We start from the raw sequence: 20,666 nt of genomic DNA on the forward strand, positions 1-20,666 counted from the left end.
ATAGTGTAAATTATGAACCTGTCCCATCTCATGTGATATTGTCACATGAGGGGGACATGTTAGGGATTTTTTTTTTCTATTTTTAATATTTTTCAAAGTGGAAGCTCGATCTCCCTGAGGCTGCACTTAGCCTCAGGGAGATGTGAGCTCTTTCGTGCGCATGCGTGAAAGAGCGCACTCTAGCTTTTGGGGAATCCCCCCCTGCCCTCACAGGGAGCGCATAACACTTCCTCCCGCCGGACGTCACACTGGGCGGGTCTTAATTGGCCTGCCCACGTAAAGTGGCGGCGCAGCCCGCTTCTCCGGCGGGGATTGGGTGGAGCCTGCCTGCCCGACAGGCAGAAAATTCTGCCCAATGTGTTTACTGTGAGGGGGGAGCCCAGGACCCCAGGGTCTGCTCTCTTTACACTGGAGCTGTTGGACGAGGTCTGTTTAAAATAACTCTTAAATGCCAGCCTGGAACTCAAGCTGTTTGAATTTGATCTTCCTGGTAACTGGTGACAGACGACTGATTATTTCTTTATTGGGCATTTTTCTGAGACTCACCAATCATCATCCTCCGGTTTTGTGGTTTGAGTTCAGAAAATAATCGTATTTCAAGATAAACAGTAAAACGGAGTCAAGATAGACTTTTTGTTTATTTTATTTTTCCCATCTGTAGCCAGTAGTTGTTACCCCTCAGAGTGTTTCATTCCCAGTCCCTGATTGGAACAGGGACAGTGGATTCCCAGAATGTTGCTGATCCCTTTCTCCATCTCCCTGTGTATTTCCTGGGTCTCTCCCGGTAAGTACAGAATTCAGCCCTCTATTCTCACTCGTCACCCTTACTTCCCCAGCTCAGGGTCTGCGGAGGAAATTTTTACTGGGAATGAGAATGTCAGTGTCTGTGGGGAATATGTGTCACAATATTGCACTAACAGAAGAGAACTGGCCTTTGTGTCTGTTTCACTCCGTGTGTGTGTGTGTGTGTGTGTGTATTTTGATGTTTCTCCTTGTTTCTCCCCTCTGTCGGTCTGCTGTAGATCTCTCTCTTTCTTTCTGTCTCACACTCTCTCCCTGGGTTTAATTTGTCTCTTTCTCTCAGTCTCTGCCCCTCTTTCTGTCTGCTTTTTTCTTTCTCTGTGTCTCCCCCTGTCTCCCTCTCTTGTCTCTCTCTTTTTCTCTTTCTCTGCCTGTCTTTGTCTCTCTGCAGTTTTACTGGGATTGAAGACACAAACACCTTTTTCTGTCTCTCACTTCCTTGCTCAAAATGAGCTGTGGGTTTCTGAGGCCCAGTTGCAGGTGTCTGTTTCATGTTTGATCTGGATGAATTATATGTAATGAATAAGCAGCTTCTTTTCCATAAGGGACTTTCTGGTGCCTCCCAAGCTCTTGTCATTGTGTAATGATTCACTGTCTTCAGTACCGTTTCAGCTGCTTTTTGAGATGTGCGGCTGAATTTTACACTCCAAATATGGAACTATTTAAGTCCCTTGGAAGGGTAATATCTGGCATGGTGACATAGCGTCACAAACTAAACATCATCATGTCAGTTGGCAATAATACTATGGGCTCCAAAGTTGGGAACCCAACATTTTGAAATGGCTTTTAACTGGCAGATCTTTGAAGTGCAGGATTCCTTGGACAGTATCAGGGAAATACACTGTCTTCAATCTGGTAGATACGGTGAAATATTATCACAGCAGCATTGCTGCTTAGTCCAATTGGGCATTTTTTATTCTGTTGGAGATACCTCTTCCATGGAGAAGGAGAGGACAAAGAGGAGGAGAAAGGGAGGGAGGAGGTGGAGGCCAGACGAGCAGGATCCACAGGAGGTCAAGCTGCTGAGGAGCAAGGGTCTGCTGAAGGCAGGCCGCAGCAGGTACAGAGGCATGAGCGGAGGCCATATCCTGCCAACTGTGTGTACAGGGTGTGCATGACATACCTGCAGATGACTGAGAGGCAATGCCTGAGGGGACTTCACCTTTCAAGAGACACTGTGGCATCTCTGTGTAACATGCTGGCCCCAGAGATCACATCCAGCTGTGTTGGGTGGGGGAGGGAGGGTGCAGGGGGGTGGTGGGGAGGAGGTGCATCCAATGCCTGTGTCATTGAAAGTCACAGAGTTCTAAATCTTTTCGCATCAGGGTAATTTCAGTCTGCCTGCGGAGATCTGAGTGGCATAACCCAGCCTGCAGAACACCACTGTATTAAGGTCTTTACAGGTGCCATGTTTCATCATGCAGAGCAATTCGTTGCCTTCACCACTTATCATTATGGTCTGATGGAAAGTGCCAGAGGCTTTACGGCCTAGGCAGGTTTTCCAAAGGTGCAAGGTGACATCGACTGCACCCATGTCACCATCAAGACACCAGCAGGACGGCCAGGGGCCCATCAAAGTCCAGATAGTCTGCAACCACCAGCAGTGTATAATCCAGGTTTGTGAAAGATATCCAGGGAGCAGCCACAATTCCTACATCCTCAGGCACTCCCAGGTGCCAGGCATGTTTTGTGGACCTGATACATTGCAAGGATGCCTGCTGGGTGCCAAAGGGTACCCTTTGATACTTTTGGCTCATGATACTTTTTCGAGGTGCTAGGGCTGAAGCTGAGCACTGAGCAATGAGAGCCAAGGCATGACCAGGTCCACCATTGGTCTGCTCAAAATGAGAGTCAGATGCCTTGACCAATCAGGTGGATCTCCTCAGTAGACACATCGAGAGTGTCTTTCATAGTGTTTGCTGTGCACTGCACAACCTGTCACTTTAGAGAGGGGATCCCCTATCAGAGGACGAGCCACATGAGACAATCCATTCCTCGGATGAGGAGATAGAGGAAGAGGAGAGTGAACCACTACAGCCATATGTGCAAGGTCATGCCAGAGAGCGCCTGGGTGGGCATGAAACAAGGGAGGCTTTAGTCTTGCAAGGATTCCAATATTTCAGTCCATTAAAACATTTCATCATATTGGCCAGCGCTTCCTTCTTCTCCCTCCTGCCTCACAAAAAAACAATCACAAACATCTAAACCATCTCAGTCATGTGGTTGCACATGATGACACATTTAAATAAGATCGTCCATGAAAACCACCTCACTGCATTTTTACACAAGTTAATTAAACCGGTGATTTTCTCGAGGATGTTCAAACAATACATAATTTATCTACACAGAACCTCAGTATCATTAGCAAATAATACAACTTATAAATTCACCCATGTGCACCCAAGCATGACTATTGTGGGTTTTCTTGATTCTCTTCCCCGGGTGTTGCAGTGTGGTGCTCACAGCCGCGCCTCCCCCTCCATTGGCAGCGGCGATGGAGACAGGCTACTGACCCTTATGCCCCCATGACTGCTATGACTTTGAGGGCTGTCCTCTATTCGCCTGAACCCGTGTGGGATCTGGCTTGGTGGGTTTCTCCTGCACAGTGGCAGGAGGCCCGTCGGTTGACATGGCAAAGAAAAGTATCTGTGCCAATGGCAGAGGGGCAGAGGAGAGACTGTCCACATCAGAAGCATCCTGAGAGGTGCCCCCTAGATGGCATCAGCTGCTGTTCATCCTCTGACATGTGGCCCATTTGGCCCTCTCTGCTTTTTCTGTGAGGGGCCAGGAGCTGGATGTGACTCCAGGCTCACCATCCCCCTGTCGCCATGGCTCTGGGCTCCTGAGCTTAGAGACAAGGTGATGAAGTATAAGTCAGAATGCATGACCACGATTGCTTCAGTAATCTGCTGGGTTTTCCCCTCAGAGCCTGTCTCCAGTCTGTTAATGGAGGAAATCATACGTTCTGTTGAGTGGTTGATTACAGCACTCATGGCCTGGATGGATGACTCCAAAGTCCATCCCAGAATGCGCAACCCCTCTCTTATCTCTGCCACGTCTCCACACACACGCTGGACGCTCATCATCTGCTGCCTTATGAACAACTCCAGAGGCTCGATATCCGACTGGGACTCCGAATCTGGCTCTACTCCAGCACTCCTGTGACTGATCCAGCTCAGTCTCCGGCAGCAGCACATGCGATTGTGATAGTCTGGCCCTCACCAGTTTGTGTTTCCCTTACTTGCCAAGTGCACATGACCTCCAAGGTGCTGGTATCTGTGCTGGCGCTGGGTGCAAAGCAAGGATGTGACGCTGCACCCTCGGAGGCTTCCTCCTCCTCCTCAGAGATTCATGTGGGATCCTAAGGGCTTAGGACAGCAGCAGTTGATGGTGCACCCAAGCAAGAGACAAAAATAGGGAAGGTTATGGCCATCTTCTACCTTTGAGTTGAGCGTGCAGAGGCAAGTATCCATATTGGCAGCACTGCAAGCAATGTGAGATGTTACTGTTTGTTTGCATTTCAGAAGTTCCAGCATGCAGTCATCTTTCCTCCCCAGTACATGAGAGCTTCAAAATCACGAACCATCAATGCCTCATTCATAACAGCATACCAGGCATCATGCTGCCTCTCCTTAGCCCTCTTAACAGCGCTCTCCTTCAAATGTAAATAATGCCCCTGGCAATCTCACCACCCCGACTCCTTCCTCTGATCTCGCCTCTGCCAATGGAATGGCTCCACTCATTTGCAGCAACTCCAGCACCTCCTCCTCGATGGGTGTGAGGATGGCCAGGTTTGCCACAGCGCCTCCTGCCTTGCTCCTCTCCCTGACACTGTGCACCCTCTTTATCCTGCATTAAAGCATGACATGGTTTCTAATCTCCTGTGCATTCATTCTTTCATACATATGGCCTATGAGAATTCCACAGACTACAAAATCTGCACAATGATTAGCGCCCAATAACCAGTGAGCATTGCGCCCACCACCCACCCCCACCAACACCCCCTCATATCATAGGCCTCGAGGCTATGTGCAGTAACATTTGCGCATCATGTTGCCTCACACTTATGGGCCATACGCAAGGCAATGCCCAAAAGGTGCCTGCCCCAAAACCTTTTGAGTATGTAGCTCTCCATAATGGACCCTCACTCACCCTTGCAGATCTTAAGAGGTCATTGAGGCATTTTCGGCACTGCATCCCGGTTTGTGGGACAACCCCAAGGTTGCTGACCTCCACTGCAACCTCCATTCAGGCTGGGAAGTCTTTGCTTTCTATCGGCTGGCATAAGTACCACCCCACCACCCCCCTTCTGCCTATCACTTACAGCCTGGTGGAGGGCTCGCAGGGAGTAGCCGTTGAACCTTGGGTCCACTCTAGTTCCCTCCCCATCACCTGCCTCCCTTCATTCGGCCTATGGAGAGGCAGAGAGAAAACAGCCAGATGCTCCATTTTTCCCTTCGTTCATCAGGGTCATGCTACAAATGTATTCCAAGGCTTCCTCTTCCTTGCTAAAGAGATCTTCCCTTCATTGAAAACGTTCAGGAAAAACAGAAAAACCTCACTCACCTTTGGCAATGTTCCCAGATTATTAGATTCAGCACAAAAGTCTTCTTCCATCAGGCAAATGAATACTCCTGGTACACCTGCCACAGCCCCTTGTCAGAGGTCCCTTCAAATGAGTGGCGGTGTCCTCCTGGGTCGTGGCCTGCCAGGTGGGTGCCCTGACTTCCCACCCACAGTTGCCCATTGGGTGAGCAGCCCATCCTTCAGTAACATTGTTGGCCTCCAACCTGCTCAGTTGCTACTAACTGGACACATAGCGTATTATGCAGAATTTGGGAAGGTGGGAGCTGGAGTCGGCAATCGATGCACTTTCGGGTCAGGCTCCTGCCTACCGCCACAGACTAAAAAATTCAGCCCATGGTTGATATTTCGTAGAGTGATTGTGCTAACTGGCTTTATTTCACAATTCCTGTCATTGATATAATTTGGGGGATTATTTAGAGAATCTCACTATGTGGATGGGTTTCACTTGATGAGGTGGCCGCGTTTGTAAATGTCTATTAACGCATCCTTTAATTGTTTGTTTTACAGACAGTAATTCCATTACTACAGTGTTTCTGGCAACCTTTGGCACTAGTGAATTACCTGAATATTTTGGTGTAACAAAAGTCAATGACATTCCAGTGACCTATTTTGGCAGTGACACCGGCCAGACGGTTTCCTTACATCAGTGGATGACGGACTCTTTTGATGAGGAGTACTGGGAATATCTCACAAATCAAGGGAATAAACATCATACCATTGCAAAGGAAAATCTGAATATGGTCATGAAGGGGACAAACCAGACATCCGGTAAGAACAGCGATGCACAGTCTCCCAGCTGACCTATTGCCTCCTGCCTCCTCACCATCCAAGGCCTCAAATACTCTTTCCACGTTATACAGTGAATTATGTGTGCTTCTTTCAATTTAGTACACTTTATCCACTACTCACAATGTGTTCTTCTGTACACTGGGGAGACCAAACACAGATTGGGAGGCCACTTTTCAGGCCACCTCTGTTCTGTTGAGAAGTGTAACCCTGAGCTTCCTGTCGCTGTCATTGTTAATTCTCCACCTTGCTCCCACTCTGACCCTTCTGACCTTGGCCTGCTACAGTGTTCCAGTGAAGTTCAACATAAGCTTAACAAACAGCACCTCACCTTTCGATTATGCTTTTTATAGCCTTCTGAATCCATGCTGAAGTCAACAATTTTAGACTCTAATACCTGTCCCCACTTTATTTCTTTATTCTTCACAAGTTTCATTTTTGTTTGCATTTTCCTCTTGTCCTTGCTTTCAGGCAGGAGCTGTTCATCATTCTTCCATTCAAATCCCCTGTAGCTTTATGTCAGTGCTGTGAAAAGTTTTGGAACCCTTACTGAAGGAGAGAAAATAGAAGAATCTCTAGAATTGGGAAGCATAATAATGAATAGTCAGCATGGATTTCCAAAGGCAAACCTTGCTTGACCAACCTTATTGGTCAGTTTGAGAAGGTAACAAAGAGAGTAGACACTGATGATTCAGTTGATCTGGATTTTCAAAAGGCGTTTGATAAGGTGCCTTGTAATAGATTAATGAATAATGTCAGAGAATGTGGAGTCAGGGGACAAGTGGGAGCTGGATTGCTAGCTGGCTGGCTTCAAGGCAGAAAGCAGAGAGCAGGAATAAAGATAAAAACAAAATACTGCGGATGCTGGAAATCTGAAATAAAAACAGAAAATGCTGGAAAAATCAGCAGGTCTGGCAGCATCTGTGGAGAGAGAAACAGGGTTGATGTTTTGAGTCCACACGACTCTTCTTCAGAGCAGGAATAAAGGGTGCTTACTGAGAGAGGCAGAATCACAGAATCACTCAGCGCAGAAGAGGCCCTTCGGCCCATCGAGTCTGCACCAAACGTGAGAAACACCTGACCTACCTACCTAATCCCATTTACCAGCACTTGACCCATAGCCTTGAATGTTATGACGTGCCAAGTGCTCATCCAGGTACTTTTTAAAGGATGTGAGGCAACCTGCCTCCACCACCCTCCCAGGCAGCGCATTCCAGACCATCACCACGCTCTGGGTAAAAAGGTTTTTCCTCGCATCCCCCCTAAACCTCCTGCCCCTCACCTTGAACTAATGCCCGTCGTGACTGACCCTTCAACTAAGGGGAACAGCTGCTCCCTATCCACCCTGTCCATGCCCCTCATAATCTTGTACACCTTGATCAGGTCGCCCCTCAGTCTTCTCTGCTCCAACGAAAACAACCCAAGTCTATCAAACCTCTCTTCATAACTTAAATGTTTCATCCCAGGCAACATCCTGGTGAATCTCCTCTGCACCCCCTCCAGTGCAATCACATCCTTCCTATAAAGTGGCGACCAGAACTGCACACAGTACTCCAGCTGTGACCTCACCAAGGTTCTATACAACTCCAACATGACCTCCCTACTTTTGTAATCTATGCCTCAATTGATAAGGCAAATGTCTCATATGCCTTTTTCACCACCCCACTAACATGCCCCTCTGCCTTCAGAGATCTATGGACACAGACACCAAGGTTCCTTTGTTCCTCAGGACTTCCTAGTGCCATGCTGTTCATTGAATACTTCCTTGTCAAATTACTCCTTCCAAAGTGTATCACCTCACACTTTTCAGGGTTAAATTCCATCTGCCTCTTATCTGCCCATTTGACCATCCCGTCAATATCTTCCTGTAGCCCAAGACACTCAACCTCACTGTTAACCACCCGGCCGATCTTTGTGTCATCCGCAAACTTACTAATCCTACCCCCCACATAGTCATCTATGTTGTTTATATAAATGACAAATAATAGGGGACTGAGCACAGATCCCTGTGGTTTGCCACTGGACACTGGCTTCCAGTCACTAAAGCATCCTTCTGTCATCACCCTCTGCCTCCTACAACTAAGCCAATTTTGAATCCACCTTATCAAATCACCCTGTATTCCATGTGCCTTTGCCTTCTTTATAAGTCTCCCATGTGGGACCTTGTCAAAGGCTTTGCTGAAATCCATATAAACTACATCAACTGCACTACCCTCATCTACACACCTGGTCACCTCCTCAAAAAATTCACTCAAAATTGTTAGGCATGACCTCCTTCTGACAAAGCCATGCTGACTATCCCTGATCAAACCTTGCCTCTCCATGTGGAGATAGATTCTCTCCTTCTGAACTTCTTCAATAATTTCCCTACCAATGACGTGAGAATCACTGGCCTGTAGTTCCCTGGCTTATCTCTATAACCTTTCTTAAATAGCGGAACTACCTTAGCTGTTCTCCAGTCCTCTGACACCTCCACCGTGGCCAGAGAAGTATTAAAAATTTGGGTCAGTGCCCCTACGATCTCCTCCCTTGCCTCCCTCAGCAGTCTGGGACACAAATCATCCAGACCTGGAGATTTGTCCACTTTTAAGCCTGCCAACACCTCTAATACCTTGTCAATCCCTATATCAATTTGCTTAAGAACCTCACAGTCTCTCTCCCCGAGCTCCATACTTTCATCCTCATTCTCTTGGGTGAAGACAGATGTGAAGTATTCATTCAACACTCTAGCGGTGTCCTCTGGCTCCACCCATAGATTGCCCCCTTGGTCCCTCATGGGCCCTACTCTTTCCCTGGTTATCCTCTTCCCATTGATATACTTATAGAATATCTTGGGATTTTCCCTACTTTTGCCAGCCAGAGCTTTCTCATATCCCCTCTTTGCTCTCCTAATTGATTTCTTAAGCTCCACCCTGCACTGTCTGTACTCCACTAATGCCTCTGCTGATTTGCTTCCCTTGTACCTGCTAAAAGCCTCTCTTTTCTTTCTCACCGTAACCTGAATATCTCTGGTCATCCATGGTTCTCTGGGCTTGTTACTCCTTCCTATCACCCTAGAGGGAACATGTTGAGCCTGTACCCTCCCCATTTCCTTTTTGAACACCCCCCGCTGTTCCTCTGTAGATTTCCCCACAAGTAACTGTTCCCAGTCTACCTTGGCCAGATCCTGCCTTATTTTACTAAAATCCACTCTCCCCCAATCCAAAACATTTTTTTGCAACTTGTCGATTTCTTTGTCTATAACAAACTGTATCATGTTGTGGTCGCTATCGCTAAAATGCTCGCCCACCGCCACCTGTCCAGCTTCATTCCCCAGAATTAGGTCCAGCACTGCACCGTCCCTTGTTGGACCCTCTACATATTGACCTGAAAAGTTCTCCTGTACACATTTCAAGAAATCCACTCCATCCAAGCCCTTAACACTATGTCTATCCCAATTAATGTTGGGAAAGTTGAAATCACCTAATATAATTACCCTACAGAAGGTGGTGTTCATCAAGGATCAGTGCTGGGACCATTGCTGTTCACAATTTACATTCATGGTTTGGATTTTGGAGTCAAAAATGCAATTCTTAAATGTGCAGATGACACTGGTGGAGTGGTGGTGTGGGGTGGGAAGGGGTAATGACAGTTAATACTGAGGACTGCAACAAACTTACAGGAGGACATTAATAAATGTGCACAATGGGCAAATAATTCACAAATGAAGTTCAATACAGATAAATGTGAGATGGTACATTTTGGCAGTTGTCACTTATTACTTGAAAGCTGTGAGTCCACATGGGGTAGAGGAACAAAGAGACCTCAGAGTACAATTGCGTCAATCGCTAAAAGTTGCGCCACAAATGAGCAAGGCCATAAAAATGCAATCCTCAAAACGTCAACTCTGTTTCTCTCTCCACAGATGCTGCCAGACCAGATTTTTCCAGCATTTTCTGTTTTTATTTCAGATTTCCGGCATCCGCAGTATTTTGTTTTTATCTTTATTCCTGCTCTCTGCTTTCTGCCTTGAAGCCAGCAAGCTAGCAATCCAGCTCCCACTTGTCCCCTGACTCCACATTCTCTGACCTTATTCACTATGCTTTATTTCTACAGAGATCAAATTGAAAATGAGGGAAGTTATGCTACACCTGTAACAAACCTTGGTTCGACCACACTTAGAGAATTGTGTGCAGTTCTGGTTGCCATTTTATAAAAAGGATAAAGAGGTGTTGGAGGGGGTGTAGAGAAGATTTGCAAGGATGATACCAGAAATTCATGTATATACACATCAGGAAAGGATTGACAGGTTGTGTCTCTTTGTTGGAAGAAGAAGGCTGAAGGATGACCTAATAGAGGTCTTTAAAATTGAGAAAGGTTTTGATAGAGTGGATACAGGGAGAAGGTTTCCTTTGATGGAGAAGAGCATAATTAGAGGCCATCAAGATAGTCACCTAGAAATGCTATAGGGAATTCAGAAGAAACCTCTTCACCAAAAGAGTGGAGAGAATGTGGTGCTCGCTATCACAGGGAGTGGTTGAAGTGAATAACATAGATGCATTTAAGGAAAAGCTAGACAATCATATGATGGAGAAGGAAATAGATGATTACGAAGGCAAATTTAGATGAAGAAAGATGGGCGGAGGCTCAAGTGGAATATAAACACCAGCATAGACTGGTTGGGCCTGTTCTGTGTATCTTTCACAAACACATCTTTTGTTTCCTTATTTGTCCTAATACCACTCCCTTTGGCACAGCAACACCAACTCTTTTGTCGCTTAACCTCTCCTGTCTTCCAACCTATCATTGATCTTCTCTTTTGTTCCTTTCCTACCCTCCTCCCTTTCACTTGCTTAAAACCTGTTACAGCCTGATGAAAGGCCATCAAACTAAAACTCTTCCTCTCTCCCTGAATGCTAGCTGATCTGCTGCGTATTTTAAGCATTTTCTCTTTTTATCTCTCACTGATTCCCGTTTATTGAGTTCCAGATAGGTATCCAGCCATAGTTATACTGCAGTCTGTGACATTGTACAGTACTTGGACCACCCTGGCCACACCCATTATACAGGTGTAAAACCAATACCTTGGGATCTATTATGGTGGGCAGGTTAATTGCACACTGGAATTGTACCATCATATTGACTTGGGCATCTGCATAGCATCGAGGATGCACGTGGGAAATAAGTAAAACAATGATTCAAGTATTGCAATAAGGGTCCTGCGCTTGTTGTTGAACCCTGTTCTTATATTGACTTCCTGTGGAGCTTGACTCATCATATAACTCCTGGTGCTATTAGACAAGAAGGGTCCCTCAATGCTTATTTATGGGGATGGTGCAGCATTTACGGGTTAGTTAACGGTTTCTCATTTCAGACTGCAGGTTAACTTCTAGGCATTTTCTGCCCTATATTTTTGGACTTCATTCTTGATGTCTGCAAGCAAGCTTTCACTGATACAAGAACAGAAAATGCTGGTGATCCTCAGCAGGACCGGCAGCATCTGTGGAGAGAGAAAAGGTTCACATTTCTAGTCAAAGACTTTTCATCAGAACAAGCTTTTCTGGCGCTGCACTGTTTTTTGCTGCCTTCAAACATCATTCTACTGCAGTCCTGCTTGGTCTATGCAGGCTGTTTTTGGTGCCGAAGAAGGGGAACAGCCAAGAAAACAGGAGAGAGGATAAGCAGTTGGGAGAAGGGGAAGGTTGAGGGTGCAGCGCAGAATGCCATATCCAAACAGGTACTCGGGGAGCACTACTACTACCTCAGCAACGTATGGGGCATCTTTGCTTTACCAAAGGAGACTTATCACAGAGCAAAGCCACCTGCTACAGTCACAACTCCAGCCTTGAAGCAGGGCCTGAACAGCACAACCTGGGGTTGTCTAGCTCACTGCGCCAATCAACTTTTATGCTACGGGCTTCTTTCAGGCTATGGCCTGTGACCTAAGAGTTTCTCAGTTTGCAGTCAAGCACTATGTCATGAAGGTCAACAAGGTTACACTGCAATGGTAGAGTGAGGACAAGAGACTCACTAAACTTTACCCATTTTCTACGGTGCAAGGTGTCATTGAGTTCACCCACATGTCTCTGCCTCTCTTCATCAGAATCCTGGAATATTCATCAATCTATAGCGATTTCACTCTCTTGAATGTTCAGCTGGTTTGTAACCACAGGCAGCACATTGTGCAGGTCTGTGCCTGCTACCCTGGCAGCAGTCCTGATTCTTTCATTGCTGTGCCAGTGCTCTGCATTGCCTTTATTTCAAACAGGTCATAACATCACAGGCAGGGTGGCAAGAGTATTTGTTATGACTTGATGTACTGGACAGGTTTCAACTTGAAACAATTAACTTTATTACAGAGAGCTTTTCAGATGCTACATGCTTGAACCAGGTCCTAGACAAGAAGCCCCTCCCCGGATTACCTGTGTTTAGGGCTCATTAGTCGGAGCCTCCAAGAACAATCACGTAATCCCTGATAGGCAGTATGGAAGGCTATACCTTCAATTACTACACTTCCTCTCCCTTTAGTTTTTCTTTCAGTTTCATTTTACAGAGAAAATTTGAATATCTTATAACATATACATATATACAACTCAGCTGATTAAAGATTAAGCCTCTGAGGTGGTTTCCTTATTCGGTTAAAGCGGCATAGCTCTACCACGTGAGGTTCTTTCACTGGATCGACATGATCAGGAACTGCAACACCTGGGAGATGTGGTGGCAGAGTGGTATTGTCACTGGACTAGCATTGGACAGAGACCCAGAGTAATGCTCAGGGGATGTGGGTTTAAACCCTGCCAGGGCAGATAGTAGAACTTGAATTCAATAAAAATCTGGAATTAAAAAGTCTGATGACAACCATGGGTCTGGTCTACACATGACTCCAGGCCCACAGCAATGTGATTGACTCTAAAATGCCCTCTGAACAAGGAAAATTAAGGATGGGTAATGAATGCTGGCCTAGCCAGCGACACCCATGTCCCATGAACGAATAAAAAAAAAAATATCGTTAGAAAGTGGCAGTTCGGGGTTTGGCAACTCTATAGACAACTCTAGGTCAATCTGTCACCTCAGGGATTAATGGCTTGATGTTAATCACAGGCGGAATAGCTGGTTGCTTGAATGTCTCTCTATTCCAAAGATGATCCACATGTTTTCAAACAATTTGTCCTTCCACTTCCACCTGGAAGGACAAGGGAGCAGATTCTGAGACAATTGTACCAGGAACCCAACAAGGTCCACTTGCAAAACTCCGCATGAAAACTGTGTCTCCTACAGTGAATCTGTGAGCCTTGCTATGAATATCGTGATTCAATTTTTGAATACTCTGATTCTTCTCTACCTTTCCCTCTAAGTTTGGAAACACTAGACTTAACTTGTACGTAGGTGGTGTTTCTTCAGATGGTGTTGAACCCTTAGTACCCTTAGAACCTATTGTACAATAGTTGAGAGGAAAACAGGAAAGTCAAGTTTTGAGAGTAACTTCTATAACCTCTTCATTCCAGATTTGAAAGTTTGCACAGCTCTTTCAGCTAAACTATTTGATGAGGACTGGTATGGAACTGTTTTAATATGTCTCATTCCATTTAAACTCATGAACCTCTGAAACTCTGTATTGGTAAAGACTGTACCATTAACTGAAATGATGACTTCTGATAGGCCTTGTATGCTAAAACATTCATGCTGCTTTTTGACAGCTGTGCTCGATGTCAGTGATCGGACTTCATACACATCCATCCATTTAGAATGCGCATCTACGATCAATAAAAATGTGGTACCTAAAAATGGACCTACATAGTCTATATGTAGTCTAACCCAGGGTCGACTGCCACGGATGCAGTGGAGCTGAAAGAGGCAACTTCTGTTGTTGCTGACAATGGAGACAGTGCTTGACCATGCTTTCAAAGTCACTGTCAATGCCTGGTCGCCAGACATAGCTTCATGCAAACATTTTCATCTTCAATATGCCTGAATGTGCACTGTGAAGCTCATAGTGTCAGTCTCATAGACATCTACAGCACAGAAGGAGGCCATTCAGCCCATCGTGTCTGCACCGGTCAACAAAGATCTGACTACACCAATCCCATTTTCCAGCGCTTGGCCCATAGCCCTGGAGGCTATGGCTACACAAGTGACTATCTAAATACTTCTTAAACGTTATGAGAGTTTCTGATTCAAACACCCTTTCAGGCAGTGAGTTTCAGACTCCCACCACACTCTGGGTGAAAAAATTTCTCCTCAACTCCCTTCTTAGCCTTCTACCTCTTACCTTAAATCTAAATCCTCTGGTTATTAACCCCTCTACTAATGGAAAAAGTGCCTTCCTATCCACCCTATCTATGCCCCTCATAATCTTATACACCTCTACCAGATCCCCTCTCAACCTTCATTGCTCCAAGGAAAACAACCACAGCCTATCCAATCTTTCCTCATAGCGCAGACCCTCCAGCCCAGGCAGCATCCTGGTAAATCTCCTCTGCTTCCTCTCCAGTGCAATCACATCCTTCCTATAATGTGGTGACCAGAACTGCACACAGTACTCCAGTTGTGGCCTAACCAGCGTTTTATACAGTTCCAGCATAACCTTCCTGCTCTTTTATTCTATACCTCAGCTAATAAAGGCAAATATCCCTTATGCCTTCTTAACCAGCTCTGTCAAGAGTGGTTCTCTTCCTTTTGAAGGAACAACAATGCTTGATCCCCACAACAAGATTCCATCTTGACAATTTAACTCTGTTTTTCGGGCATGGAATGATGTCATCTCTTCGGATACTCATCTCTTCAGGTACTGGTGAATTTGACCACTCTTGCAATACAAGGTCTCTAACTTTTGACAAAATTGGATCCCTGTTCATGCAATTTCTAATTTGCTTTGCATACAGGTGAAGAATCCAAGAAATTCAGTAAAAGCACAGCTTCCTGTGGCACTGGAGCATGTACAATGCTATCTGGTAATGGGAGACGACTGAGTGCACCCACATTTGCAATACGCAAGCCAGGATAAACATACACAGATAATGTCAAAGCCCAACATTGAATTCTTGCTGATGTTATTGGCGGAATGGCCTTATCCTCACTGAATAAACTCATTAACGATTTATGGTCCGACACAATAGTGAAATGTCGTCCATGCAGGTACTGGTAGAATTTCTTCACTCTAAATACCACTGATAAACCTTCCTTTTGTAGTTGGGAATAACCCTTCTTGGCTGCAGAGAGGGTTCTGGAGTCATAGCTAATTGGCCTTTCTGATCCATCTTCCATCCTATGTGATAACACAGCTCTCACACCATAAGGAGACACATCACAGGTTAATACCAATTATTTTGATGAGTTGCAGTGTACCAATAAACATGATGAATGTAAAAACTTCTTAACTTTCACAAAGGCTCTTTCCTGTTGTGAATTCCACCACCAACGATGGTTCTTTTTTAACAAGTGTGATTGTGCCAACACTGTCGATAAGTTTGGCAAGAAGCAGCTATAATACTTGATCATGCCTAGAAAAGACTTGAGATTGGTTACACTGGACGGAGAGGGCGCATCTTTTATTGCCCAAACTTTCTCTTATACGGATGCAAACCCATGGCATCCACCCTGTGACCCAGGTAAGTAACTTCTGGTGTTTGGAATGTACATTTCTCTTTCTTTAATTTCACACCAGCTTCCAAGAATCTTCTTAGCATCTCTTCCAGGTTGGTCAAGCGTTCGGTCTCAGTTGACCCTGTGATCAGAACATCATCTAGGTATACTATTACTCAGGGAAGTCCTTGCCAAAGATGCTCCATTGTCCTTTGGAAGATTGCACATGCAGACGATACTCCAAAGAGTAGGCAAGTATGTTGATACAGACCCTTGTACATGTTGATGGTTACATACCTTCTAGACGTGCTATCCAGCTCTAGCTGTTGGCATTTTTGGCTCATGTCCAGTTTTGTATAAGATTTGCCTCCAACTAGCTTTGCATCTATCCTCGAGATAAGATATTTATCTAGTTTGGCCGCCTTGTTTATTGTCAATTTATAGTCCCCACAAATGCATATATTTGATCAGGTTTAACCACTGGAATTATGGGTGCTGCCCATTCCGAGAATTGGACAGGTTGGATGATGCCCAGCTTTTCTAACCAGCACAGTTCCACATCTACCTCCTCCTTCCGTGTATAAGGCACAGGTCTGACCTTGAAGAAATGTGGTGTCGCCTGAGGATCCACATATAATTTAGCTTGCAAGCCTTTTAACTTCCCTAAGTCGTCACAAAATACATTGCTACATTTCCTTAGCAGTTCAGGAACTCCTCCTGGTCTCAAGTGGAATATTTCAGACCAGTTAAGCTTGATTTTTTGTAACCAGTCCCAGCCCAGAAGACTCGGTCCTTCATCTGTCACTATGATCACTGGAAGCTGGGCTGTCTGTTGCCTATAAGACACAGGTACTGTGGCGGTGCCCCTTACCTGTATGGATTCTCCACGGCATGTCTTCAATTGAGCCGTCGTTCACTCCAGATTCAGTGGCTGGGTACCTTCACTTAGGTGTCTAAATGTGTGTTTTCCTACCACTATGATTGAGGATCCCATATCTACCTTCATTAGTAGTGGCTTCCCATTAACTTGTATTGTGACAGTGATAGGTTTGGTTTTTACAGCAGTGACGTTATACAGGGATTAGATGTCGGTATCGGCAACTTCAGGTTCTGTGCATTATTCAATTCAGTCATGTTGGTTTGCTGCTTTATGAGCTGTTTTGACTTTGCCCTGCATTGCTTTATTACGTGACCTTTCTTGTGGCAGTAATGGCATTCTGCCTCCTTGAATCTGCAGGTGTCTGGTACGCGGTCACCCTCACATCTACAACAAATTAACCTTGGGGTCGCTGCTGAAGGGTTTCTGCTAGGCCTTTTTTGTGTTTCTAACAGTGGACATTGCCTCTCGCTTCGTTGTTGTGCCTCTGGTTTTCGTGCCATGCTCGGTGGTGGGTTCCCACCCCACATCAAGAGCAGCGCCATGTTGTAAATGGTGCAAATCCTCCGAGTCTTTCGCAGCACTTTCCGTGGCTTGCATTATTTCCATGGAATTCTTCAAATCAATGTTAAGGGTCCTTTAACAGCAGCTTCCTAACCCGCGTCCTTGACCACCTAGAACGATGAGGGCAGCAGATGCACGGGAACACCACCATCTGCAAAACCGATTGATGCTGGGCGATATGGTAGTACTGGATTGTGTTTGATTCAGAAATATTTCAAACTCTTCTGACGTAAACTATGGGCCATTGTCTGACACCAACACCTCTGGCAACCCATAGATTGAAACCAACTTCTCAAAACCTCAACTCAGCATTTATCCACTTGCTATAGCAATCGACCAAAGCAAAATGGTCTTTCCACTTCAGACAAATCAGCTTATACTCATTCCCATGATTTTCTTGTGTTTAATCATGGAATGAAAGGAACTTTGGATGGATCATTCCTCATTCTGAGACACTCTTCACAACTTTTCAGCAATCTTTCAATATCCCTATCTACTTCCAAACATCAAAAATAATTACATGCTACTGCTTTCGCATGGACTATTCCTGTATAGTCTTCAAGAAGACCTCTAACAACATCTTTCTAAACCTTGGCTGAATAATGACACTTAACCCGGAGGAGACAGGCTTGATTTACACTCGGAGTGAAATTCTCCTTTGTTTCTCATTATCATAATGTTTAGACCTGGCATTCATGACATAACTGAGCACCCACTAAGTATCACATTCTTGCAAGTTTCTTCATTAATTTCTCTGTCATTTGTGTACGTAAAGCCTCACAAGTTTTTGTTTTATTCATTCATGGGATATGGGCATCGCTGGCTATGCCAGCATTTATTGCCCATCCCTAATTGCCCTTGAGAAGCTGGTGATGAGCTGCCTTCTTCAACTGCTGCAGTCCATGTGGTGTAGGTACACCCATAGTGCAGTTAGGAAAGGAGTTCTATGATTTTGACCCAGCAACAGTGAAGGAACGGCGATTTATTTCCAAGTCAGGATGGTGAGTGGCTTGGAGGGAAACTTCCAGGTGGTGGTATACCGATGTGTCTTCTGCCCTTGTCCTTTTAGATGGTAGTGGTTGTGGGTTCGGACGGTGCTGCCTAAGGAGGTTTGGTGAGTTCCTGCAGTGCAGGAACTGCTTTGTCCTGGATGGTGTCAAGCTTCCTGAGTGTTGTTGGAGCTGCACTCATCTAGGCAAGTGGAGAGTATTCCATCACACTCCTGATCTGTGCCTTGTAGATGGTGGACAGGCTCTGGGGAGTCAGGAGGTGAATTACTCACCACAGGATTCTTAACCTCTGATCTGCTCTTGTAGCCACTGTATTTATATGGCTAGTCCAGTTCACTTTCTGGTGAATGGTAACCCCCAGGATGTTGATAGCAGGGGATTCAGCGATGGTAATGCCATTGAATGTCAAGGGGCGATGGTTAGATTCTCCCTTGTTGGAGATGGTCACAGCCTGGCACTTGTGTGGCACTTGCCACTTGTCAGCCCAAGCCTGGATATTTTCAAGGTCTTACTGAATTTGGACATGGACTGCTTCAGTATCTGAGGAGTCATCAGTGGTGTTGAACATTGTACAATCATCAGCAAATATTGCCTTTTCTGATCTTATGATACAAGGAAGGTCATTGCTGAAGCAGCTAAAGATGGTTGGGCCTAGGACACTACCCTGAGGAACTCCTGCAGTGATGTCCTGGGACTGATATGATTGACCTCCAACTACCACAGCTATCTTCCTTTGTGCTAGGTATGACTCCAAGCAGCAGGGAGCTTTTTCCCAATTCCCACTGGCTCCAGTTTTGCTCGGGCTCCTTGATGCCACACTCGGGCAAAGCTGCCTTGATGTCAAGGGCAGTCACTCTCACCTCACCTCGGGAGTTTAGCTCTTTTATCCATGTTTGAACCAAGGCTGTAATGTGCTTAGGAGTTGAGTGGCCCTTGCGGAACCCAAACTGGGCATCAGTAAGCAGGTTATTGCTAAGCAAATGCCACTTGATAGCACTGTTGATGTCTTCTTCCATCACTTTACTGATGATGGAGAGTAGGCTGATGGGGCGGTAATTGGCCGCATTGGATTTGTCCTGCTTTTTGTATAAAGGACATACTTGGGTAAATTTTCACATTGCTGAGTGGATGCCTGTGTTGTAGCTGTACTGGAACAGCTTGGCTAGGGGTGCGGCAAGTTCTGGAGCACAAGTCTTCAGTACTATTGCCAGAATATTATCAGGGTCCACAGCCTTTGCAATATCCAGTGCCTTCAGCTGATTTTTGACATCATGTGGAGAGAATTGAATTGGCTGAAGACTGGCATTTGTGATGCTGGGGACCTCCGGAGGAGGCTGAGGTGGATCATCCACTTGGCACTTCTGGCTGAATATTGTAGCAAATACTTCAGCCTTATCTTTTGCACTGATGTGCTGGGCTTCCCCATAATTGAGGATGGGGATATTTGTGGAGTCTCCTCCTCCAGTGAGTTGTTTAATTGTCCACCACCATTTATGACTGAACGTGGCAAATCTGCAGAGCTTAGATCTGATCTGTTGGCTGTGGAATTGCTTAGGTATGTCTATCACTTGCTGCTTATGCTGTTTGGCACACAAGTAGTCCAATGTGTAGCTTCACCATGTTGACACCTCATTTTTAGGTATGCCTGGTGCTGCTCCTGGCATGCCCTCCTGCACTCTCAATTAAACCAGGGTTGATCTCCTGATTTGATGGTAATTGTAGAGTGGGGGATATGCAGGGCCATGAGGTTACAGATTGTGTCTGAGTACAATTCCGCTGCTGCTGATGGCTCACAGTGCCTCATGGATGCCCAGTCTTGAATTGCTAGATATGTTCGAAATCTATCCCATTTAGCACGGTGGTAGTGCTACACAACACGATGAAGGGCATGTGCAATGTGAAGGTAGGACCTCGTCCCCACAAGGATCTTGGGCTGGTCACTCCTACTGATACTGTCATGAACAGAAGCATCTGTGGCAGGCAGTTGGTGAGGATGACATCAAGTGCATTTTTCCCTCTTGTTGGATCCCTCACCACCTGCCGCAGACCCAGTCTAGCAGCTATGTCTCGGCCAACTCGGTCTGCAGTGATGCTACTGAGCCACTCTTGATGATGGACATTGAAGTCCCCACCCAGAGTATGTTCTACACCTTTGCCAACTCAGTAAATCACTGACTAAGAATTAGTCAGTCTTCTTTGGAAATCTTGAAAGAACTTCTGCATTTGCATGACCTGCTGACTTAAGATATTTAAAATCATTCTGATAGGCCATCAAAATCAACATCCATTTCCGAAGCCATACTGCTGCTAGGGATAATATTCCCTTCTTTGAACTAACTATGGTCATAAGGGCTTGGTGATTGGTTAGCAATTTGAATTTCCCAGCCTACAGCTATTTGTGGAGCTTTGTAGCCCCATATTTGATCGCTAACTCCCCCTTCTCAACTTGTGAGTAATTTGCTCTGACTTCATTACATACA

General features: G+C 45.5%; 1 protein-coding gene across 1 annotated transcript in view; it reads left to right on the forward strand.

Annotated features, from left to right (window-relative positions):
* Positions 1–599: 599 nt before the first annotated feature.
* Positions 600–20,666, forward strand: part of LOC144695821 (class I histocompatibility antigen, F10 alpha chain-like) — a 55,948-nt gene continuing 35,881 nt past the window's right edge. Inside the window, exons 1-2 of the mRNA XM_078566837.1 lie at positions 600–784; positions 5,896–6,156. Coding sequence (XP_078422963.1) covers positions 733–784; positions 5,896–6,156 — 313 coding nt within the window. The 5' untranslated portion in view covers positions 600–732. The remainder of the gene's footprint in view (positions 785–5,895; positions 6,157–20,666) is intronic.

This window comes from Cetorhinus maximus, chromosome 21, assembly GCF_964194155.1.
Source record: "Cetorhinus maximus chromosome 21, sCetMax3.hap1.1, whole genome shotgun sequence".
NCBI lineage: Eukaryota > Metazoa > Chordata > Chondrichthyes > Lamniformes > Cetorhinidae > Cetorhinus > Cetorhinus maximus.